This window comes from Camelina sativa, chromosome 17 (genome assembly GCF_030686135.1).
Source record: "Camelina sativa cultivar CO46 ecotype springtype chromosome 17, ASM3068613v1".
Lineage (NCBI taxonomy): Eukaryota > Viridiplantae > Streptophyta > Magnoliopsida > Brassicales > Brassicaceae > Camelina > Camelina sativa.
The window spans coordinates 11,626,256-11,635,714 of NC_141896.1; the positions used below are offsets into that span (position 1 = coordinate 11,626,256).

The 9,459-nt window shown below is 43.3% G+C and overlaps 1 protein-coding gene across 1 annotated transcript; it reads left to right on the forward strand.

Annotated features, from left to right (window-relative positions):
* The first annotated feature begins 6,446 nt into the window (after positions 1-6,446).
* LOC147923523 (uncharacterized) lies at positions 6,447-7,829 on the forward strand. Its single transcript, XM_087496476.1, has 2 exons — positions 6,447-6,713; positions 6,765-7,829. Exons 1-2 carry the CDS (start codon positions 6,447-6,449, stop codon positions 7,827-7,829), a joined length of 1,332 nt encoding a protein of 443 aa, XP_087352602.1.
* The last annotated feature ends 1,630 nt before the right edge of the window (positions 7,830-9,459 follow it).

Genomic DNA, 9,459 nt, shown 5'->3' on the forward strand with positions numbered 1-9,459 from the left:
AATGGCTCCAGCAGAGATGGGAGAGCTGAAGAAGCAGCTAGAAGATTTGTTGAGTTAGGGATTCATCCGTCCTAGTGTATCACCGTGGGGAGCGCCGGTGTTGTTTGTGAAGAAGAAGGATGGGAGTTTCAGGTTGTGTATTGATTATCGGGGTTTGAACCGGGTCACTGTGAAGAACAAGTATCCTCTTTCTAGGATCGATGAGTTGTTGGATCAGTTGAGGGGTGCTACTTGGTTCTCCAAGGTAGATCTGGCGTCGGGTTATCATCAGATACCGATAGATGAGGCAGATGTGAGGAAGACTGCTTTCAGGACGAGATATGGGCACTATGAGTTTGTGGTGATGCCCTTCGGATTGACTAACGCGCCAGCAGCGTTTATGAGATTGATGAACAGTGTGTTTCAGGAGTTTCTGGATGTATCTGTCATCATTTTCATCGACGATATCCTGGTCTATTCTAAGAGTCCTGAGAAGCATGCAGTGCATTTGAGGGCAGTTATGGAGAAGCTGCGGGAGCAGAAGTTGTTTCCCAAGTTGAGCAAGTGTAGTTTTTGGCAGCGTGAGATGGGCTTTCTGGGTCACATTGTTTCTGTAGAGGGGGTTTCTGTAGATCCAGAGAAGATTCAGGCTATCAGAGATTGGCCTAGACCGCAGAATGCCACAGAGATCAGGAGTTTCCTTGGATTGGCAGGGTACTACAGGAGATTTGTGCAGGGGTTTGCAAGCAGAGCACGTCCTATGACTAAGTTGACAGGGAATGATGTTCCTTTTGTCTGGTCAGAAGAGTGTGAGGAAGGCTTTGCAAGCCTGAAGGAGATGTAGACTACTGCGCCAGTGTTGGCTTTGCCTGAGCAGGGAGAACCCTATGTGGTTTATACAGATGCATCTAGAGTTGGGTTGGGTTGTGTTCTGATGCAGCATGGGAAGGTGATTGCTTATGCTTCGCGGCAGTTGCGGGTGCATGAAGGCAACTATCCTACTCATGATTTGGAGATGGGTGCGGTAGTCTTTGCCCTGAAGATTTGGAGGTCTTATCTTTATGGTGCAAAGGTACAGGTGTTTACAGATCATAAGAGCCTGAAGTATATATTCACTCTGCCTGAGCTGAATTTGAGACAGAGGCGGTGGATGGAGCTTGTGGCAGATTATGATTTGGAGATAGCCTATCATCCTGGAAAAAGGCTAACACGGTTGCAGATGCTCTGAGTCGGAAGAGGGTAGCTTCGGCTCAGGAGCAGGAGATGGAGTCTCTGGTAGGGGAGATCAGTGCGTTGAGCTTATGTGCTGTTTCACAGGAACCGTTGGGTTTGGAAGCAGTAGATAGAGCAGATCTTCTGAGTAGGGTGCGGTTGGCTCAGGAGAAGGATTTGGGGCTGGTGAATGCCTCTAAGGATGTGGATTCAGAGTATCAGGTCTCAGATAATGGTACTATCTTGGTGCACGGTCGGGTTTGTGTGCCCAAGGATGAGGAGTTGAGACAGGAGATTCTGAGAGAGGCTCATGCGAGCAAGTTGTCCATTCATCCAAGAGCGACTAAGATGTAACGTGATCTCAAGAGGTACTATCATTGGGTCGGGATGAAGAAGGATGTAGCTAGTTGGGTTTCGAGGTGTGATGTGTGTCAGCTAGTGAAGGCTGAGCATCAGGTTCCTGGCGGGTTACTGAAGAGTTTACCCATTCCCGAGTGGAAGTGGGATATGATCACTATGGATTTTGTGGTGGGATTGCCAGTGTCACGGACCTTTGATGCTATTTGGGTCATTGTGGACCGGTTGACTAAGTCAGCACATTTTCTGGCCATTAAGAAGACTGATGGAGCAGCGGTCTTGGCTAAGAAGTATGTGAGGGAGATAGTCAGGTTGCATGGGGTGCCAGCGAGCATTGTGTCTGATAGGGATTCCAAGTTCACTTCGGTGTTCTGGAAGGCGTTTCAGGCAGAGATGGGCACTAAGGTGCATATGAGTACAGCTTATCATCCCTAGACTGATGGACAGTCAGAGAGGACGATCCAGACGCTGGAGGATTTGCTGAGGATGTGTGTGTTGGATTGGGGTGGCCATTGGGCAGATCACCTGAACCTGGTAGAGTTTGCTTACAACAACAGCTATCAGGCGAGTATTAAGATGGCTCCTTATGAGGCTTTGTATGGGAGGCCATGTCGTACACCATTATGCTGGACTCAGGTGGGGGAGAGGAGCATGTTTGGTGCTAGTTTTGTTCAGGAGACCTCAGAGAAGATTCGGGTTCTCAAGCTGAACATGAAGGAGGCTCAGGATAGGCAGAGGAGTTATGCAGATAGGAGGAGGAGAGATCTTGAGTTTCAGGTGGGAGACAGAGTGTACCTCAAGATGGCCATGTTGCGGGGTCCGAACAGGTCATTGTCAGAGACTAAGTTGAGTCCGAGGTATATGGGTCCATTCAGGGTGATTGAGCGGGTTGGACCAGTGGCATATAGATTGGAGTTACCTGAGGTGATGCGTGCATTCCATAAGGTTTTCCATGTGTCTATGTTGCGGAAGTGTCTCCATGAGGGAGAGGAGGTGTTGGCTAAGATTCCTGAGGATTTTCAGCCTAACATGACTTTGGAGGCGAGACCAGTGAGGGTTCTCGAGAGGAGGATCAAGGAACTTCGGAAGAAGAAGATTCCTTTGATGAGAGTCCTGTGGGACTGTGATGGTGTTGAGGAACAGACTTGGGAGCCTGAGGCAAAGATGAAGGCAAGGTTCAAGAAGTGGTATGAGAAGCAAGCCGCGACTTGAGCTTGTTTAGCCTGGTCCCATCTGTAATCCGTGGCTGGAGCGGGAATGGAGTATTCCAGCCCATCTCTCTTGTTACTCGGTCGCTTGGGGTGGTTGGTTGTGCGACTCAGTAACAAGATGAGGTGGTGTTTGGGGTACAAAGTTTCCGTGAGGCAGGGTTGTGAAGAGGAGTTTCCAAAAATGGAAAGTGTTAAATATGGGAAGTTTTGCGGGAGTCAGAATTTTGTCCATTTTAGCGGTGGGAAGCCTTGGGAGGGGCTTTTGTGCCTTTGTGGCGGACTTTTGAGTCAGAGTGCCTGTGTGTGGCGGTATTGTTAGACATTGTATGGCCTTTGTGGCGGGCTTTTAGCCAATTGTGTGGCCTTTGTGGCGGGCTTTTAGCCATTTGTTGGCCTTTGTGGCGGGCTGTTTAGCCAGAGTGTCTTTGTGACGGTCCTTCGGGACAGATGGTCTTCGTGACGGTCCTTCGGGACAGATGGTCTTTGTGACGGTCCTTCGGGACAGATGGCCTTTGTGACGGTCCTTCGGGACAGACGGTCTTTGTGACGGTCCTTTGGGGATTTTGTTTGGCCTTGGTGGCGGTCCTCGTGAGGACATTTTTGTTGGCCTTTGTGGCGGCCCTTGTGGCGTATATATGATCCTTGTGCGGTCATGGGGTATCCCGGTGTGGGGATATGTGGTTGGTAAGACATTGAGATGTTTTACGCGAGCCACGGGAAGGAAACCTGGATAGGGATAGGACTCAGACGTGTTCAGAATTGTTTGCTCGCGACTCTTGGGGGACTTAGGTTCTCATAGTACTGCCATTTTCAGAGACTTTGTGGCTCCGGAGTATGGTTGGTATATCGACTCCGGATGACGATCCGGGGGCGCGCTGTAGGGTGGCAACCCGAGAGACGAGTTTGGATTTTTTTCCTTATATCATTTGGCATGCAGACTCAGGTCTGATGAGGAGCCAATAAAAAACTCAAGGTTTAGGCCTATGAGTAAAGGGAAGTCCAAAAAGTCAAGAGCAAATGACGCCTGGAGCGTGAGTCTATCGCCTAGAGGTGACCTTCTGTAGATCGGTCGGAGAAGTGCGGGCCGTGGAGACGGTTGCACGGGAGTCCTTGGCTGATGGTTGTTCGAGATTCGAGGACGAATCTAGATTGGTGGGGGAGAATTGTAACACCCGCAAACCAATTTTTGGTATTTTGGTAAGGGTGTCGATCGACACCACAGGGGGAGTGTCGATCGACACCAGTTGTGGCCGGTTTGGTCGGTTCAATTTTAATTGTCCGGTTTGCGTGGTTGGTTTAGGGAATCCCTAAATCGAGTTTTTAGAGGTAGAAAACGACCTAGGGTCGTGTTATTTGGAGTTAGTCGCCGTTTTTGAGAGAAAAACAAAAGAGAGAGTGTTCTTGAGCTTTTGGGAAGAGATTGAGAGATTCCTTGCTGTTCTTGGGAGATCTAAGGCTGGAGAGGTGTTAGAAGCTTGCTAGGAGTGAGGGAATTCGTTCTTGTTGGTCAGAATCTTCTTGGAAGAGGTGAGTGCATGACCATGGCTTATCTAAGCTAAGATCTCTAGATTCTATGTGATTTGGTGCTTATGTGGTTGTTTCAATGGTAAATCACTTTTGATATTTTAAATGATTAATAAATCAAGATCCTCCACCGAGAGATTTCTAGTTTTCAATTATATAATGATTCCCTGTTTACATATAGAAAATTATTTACATTCTTTCAGTCTGCACACAAGTGCATCTGTGTGTGTTTATTAAATATTATGCTTCTTCGTTATACATTTATTTCTTCATATCTTTTATCAAAAAATGACAAAATGTCAATATATTATACAAAAGTACAAAACTCACGGATTTTATTTTTGTAGTGAATTGATATCAACATCAGTATAAGTTTTTCTCCATATTGATTTGATCGTATAATAAGTTATTTTCTCCATATTATAGTATAATAAATTAAAAATACGAAAGATTGAGGCGCAGGAGAATGTACTGAACAAGAGAGCGATAGACACTAAGAGTATGATTACTAGTCGTTACTCTTAACGATAATCTCACTTAAAAATTGAAAAATAATGATAAAGCAAATCAAAGAGAAAGAAACGCTTCTCTACTAAGCATTTGAAGCATCGGTTTTTTAATGTATAACAGTTTATGATTGATTAATTTCTTTTTTAACAGATTTTTTATTTAAATATATAATAATATTTAAAGAAAATAATCAAAAAACATTATTTTGAGCAACCCCGTCGTTGCTACCGATGATGATAGTCTAAAAGCATATAAAACTTAAAACAGAATCTCTACGTGTTTGCATCCTTTATATCTTGTGAAAAACCATAAGGACATTTATTCCAAATTCATATTCTTTTACTCTTCTCTTTAACCCAAATTTGCGTCTATATTCAAAATGCATGCCTTGATCATCATCTTTGATCTCTCTCTTTCTCTATCTATCTCTGGTGACTGTCATATACGTACATAAAATATGGAGATTGTCCTCTAAAGCATTCAACTATATATAAAAACGTGACTTCTTCCATCTTCTCAAACCATGCATGCAAAGGCTAAAGTGTAACATTAAATTAAACTAGAAACGTCATTCTTGGTTGGATGTCTCCTAGAGTTCCTCTGAGCACTTCATTGGGAATACAATTTTCATATAAGATGATTACCCACTGAAGTGTTTGGGGGAACTCCCGGACCCATTCAACAGATTTTAACCTAGCAAAGAGATATTAAGGTTTTAATTGTTTTTTAAATGGCTTATAGGTGGATGCATATAACAACAACATACATTAGCTACGAATTTGTTTCACATTTTCTTTGTTTCTTTTGTTTGGAAATTTTTGTTACCTCTGCTAAACAACCTGGTTTAGCCACTCGATCGGTTTAGTCCTTCTTCCGTAAAGATCAGTTTCTTAGTACTGGTTGCTCTCGACACCGCCAGTCTATGGGGTGTACATCACATACATACACCCCAAAAAAAAAAAAAATCAGTTTCGCCACATGCCTACGGAGCACGGTCTTTAGGGCATAATAGAGATATTTAACTCACTTTATTATTCTGAAGTTGTATGATCATTACAAACGAGATTCATGTTAAATGGATTTGAAACTGCCATGTGAATTTTGTAGCAACCAAATGTATTTTACATCGAATGGAAGCTGATCTCCGACTCTGAATTTGTTAGCTTTAACTTATTAAAGTTTTAGAAAATGATTTGGTCCGAAGTGGCTTAACTTATGGTTTATAATCTGGTAATCAAGTTAAATAGCAAGAAAAGACTTTATTTTATTTTTCTCATTGTTGGCAGGAGTAAAAAAGATAAGAAGTAATTAAACCACTTGGTATCTTCTTTTCCACTGTATTTAAATAGTACTTAATCGATAGTTAAATAATAAATTAATAAATTAAACTACAAAAAGTATTTTAAAATTAAGTGAACAGATTTCACTTCTATTGAAAAGATTGAGTTTACTGGGAAAATCTTCGTATTTTGCCGGATTTGAGGATGATTTTAGTTGTTACTACCAAATCTTTGCAGAATCTTTTGTAGATCTCGGCGGAATTGGTAGGTGTTGAAGAAGTTTTAACCTAGTTCTTGAGTTTTCCGACAGCTGCCAGTGAAGGTTTTCTTATTATGGGTCTTTAAACTGAGTGCTTTTTGAATTCTGAGATGAATGGAGTATGCTTTAGACAAAGCGTTGCAGGAGATGTCGTTAGAAGAAGACACACCGATCGTGCTGACAAATCTGCTACAGTTCAGTTTGTGTGTTAGGAATGAATGCAGTATTATTGGGAGGATTCTCTGCCCTGAAAATCAAAAGATGTCCAAATTGATTCATGAGATGCCAAGACTATGGCGAGGCTATAACATGGTAAGGGGAATAGCGCTTACAAAGGATGAGTTTCAGTTCATATTTGACTCTGAGTCCGACTTAGCTATGGTGCTGGATCCGGGGGCATGAACTTTCAATGATTGGAGTGTTACCCTCGAGCGATGGGTGGAAAAACCACCAGCTGATTACTTGAAGATTTTACCCATCTGGATTCGGCTTCACAACATCCCGGTGAATTTCAACACTGCTGATGCGATCAAAGAAATTGCAAGACATGTTGGACAAGTCACTCATGTGTATTTTGACCCTTTGAAGCCACAAAGCAAAGGTTATGTCCGGGTTCATATCTTGTTTAATGTGAGCAGGCCATTAAAGAAATTTCGTGAACTACAACTTCCATCAGGGGAGATAATCAAGATCGGTATTGAATATGAAAGAATTCGAAAGAGGTGTTATCAGTGTCATCGTTTAACTCATGACAAGGAAAGATGTCCTATCAACCCGTCCAACCGGCAAGATAGTGGCATGGGAGGAGTTAAACCTGCAGCAATTGTTCCAAACAGGCTAATTTCAAGAATAAGCAAGGATGATCCTTTGTTTGGGGTGTTAACTGAAGATGATGTAGGGATTTATGTTGTATCGGGCAAACCAAAAATTGCTAAATCTGTTCTGGATGAAATGAGACAATATATGTCTGTTGCTGACCCTCAGATGCGGAAGGTTCATATAGAGAGAGTTCGTCAATCAGTCTGGGGCTTAGCAGGAGATTCTGATGGACAACGCACTTTCCTCCAGCTGGAGGCTCCTCCTGTACTTACCTCGGATGTTAACAAAGACAGAGGTCTCGTCTTTGATTTTGAACGAGCAAGCTCTACTTCCTCGCCATTAGAAGAACAGTCTGAACCACTGGCACGACCACAGCCTGCTCTATCTCGCATCTCGCATAAAGGACAAGCAGTCTCGGATTCTATTGCCATGACTCATGTCCTTGCTGGTGATCCTACGGATATCAGACCTAGTTTCACAACTGGTGCTGCCGGGATTACTGCAAAGCAACCTTACAAGAGAAAAAATCTAAATCAATGGAGGAGGAAAGCACAAGCAAGGCGGGAAGGGTCTGGTACTAGTCAACAGCAACATGAGCCGGGAAATGATGATGGTGCATCATCAAAACGAAAAGCTGCGGGGGTGGTTCCAGGTGAGGAACCGCCGACGCAAGTATGAGTTTCATGAGTTGGAATTGTCAAGGATTGGGGGGCACCTTGACAATTCCTATGCTGAGGGAGATGAGACGTGTACATTTCCCGGATTTCTTGTTCCTCCTCGAGACAAAAAACTCCAGTAATCCCGTCAGTAATGTTCAACAGTCCTTGGCATACGATCATTCTCACACTGTTGAACCAGTTGGGTTAAGCGGCAGTTTGGCCTTATTTTGGAAGTCAACTTTTGTGGTAGAGGTTCTCAGGTCTGATCAACGAATAATAGACACCAAAGTTAAGATGGGATCCTTGACATTTTTCATTACATGTGTCTATGGTGATCTAGTGTGTCAACAACGACAAGCAGTTTGGGACGAATTGATAAGTATTAGCATCTCAAGAGATGATCCCTGGTTAGTTTTGGGGGATCTAAATTAAATGCCCAATAACGATGAAAAACTTGGTGGACCAGCACGGGCAGAAACATTCTTCTTTCCATTTCGGAACATGATAGGTGATTGTCGCCTACAGGAGGTCCCCAGTATATGAAATCGGTTTTCTTGGGTTGGTGAGCGTAATAGGATGTGGATACAATGTTGTTTGGATAGGGCTCTGGGGAATGCAGCTTGGTTCCATCTGTTTCTAAGAGTGCAAATTGAATACATGGAGCTTCTTGGGTCTGATCAACACCCTATCCTCGTTCGCTTTGCCGATGAAAATATGTCTAAACAAGGAAGATTCATGTTTAATATAAGATGGGTTTCTAAGCCGGAGTTTGTAGATGTCATTAAAGATGGTTGGCGTCATGGTGAGCTTACTGGTCAGATTTTATTGATGCATAGGATTGTAGACTGCAGAAGACGGTTCTCGCAGTGGAAACATAACACCAATCAAAATTCTAAAGATCGTCTAGTTCAGCTGCGTTCAAAACTTGATGAGGAAGGAAGCAAATGACAGCCGGATCTAATGTTATTAAAGACTCTACGGTGGGATTTAGCGGAAGCTTATCGAGAAGAGGAGTTGTTTTGGAAGCAGCTAAGTAAGGAAAAATGGCAACGGGAAGGTGATAACAATACAAGATTCTTTCATGGTAGTGTCCAGGGACGACGGCTACAAAATAAAATCCTTTCGCTCCTTGACACCAATAACATCGAACAGTTCTCAGAAGGATCAAAAGGAGAGATTGCAGTCGAGTACTTTAGCAGAATGTTCACTAGCTCCAACCCAGATAACATATCAGAAGCCATTGAAAGTATGCTTCCCCGCGTCATAGATCAGATGAACAATGAGCTTATCAAGCCGGTAACGGGTGAAGAGATCAAGGTAGCTGCCTTTAGTATCAGAGGAGAAAGTACACCAGGAGCAGATGGAATGTCAGGCCACTTCTATCAAGCATATTGGGATATTGTTGGCCCTCAAGTCATTGCATAGGTTCATCAGTTTTTTGATTCGGGTTCTCTCCCTTCAGAATGAAACTTTACTCAGATTTGCTTGATACCTAAGAAACCTAATCCATCAAAATGTCTGAACTACGATCAATCACTTTATGCTCCATTATATACAAGATAGTCTCCAAAGTACTTTGCAACAGTCTTAAGAAGTTTCTCCCTGACATTGTGTCGGAGACACAAGGAGCTTTTGTCTCCGGTAGGCTT

Coding starts and splice junctions, on each gene's coding strand:
- LOC147923523 (XM_087496476.1), top strand. CDS start 6,447: ATGGAGTATGCTTTAGACAAAGCGTTGCAGGAGATGTCGTTAGAAGAA. Junction 6,714..6,764: donor CTGAGTCCGACTTAGCTATG/GTGCTGGATCCG, acceptor GTTACCCTCGAG/CGATGGGTGGAAAAACCACC.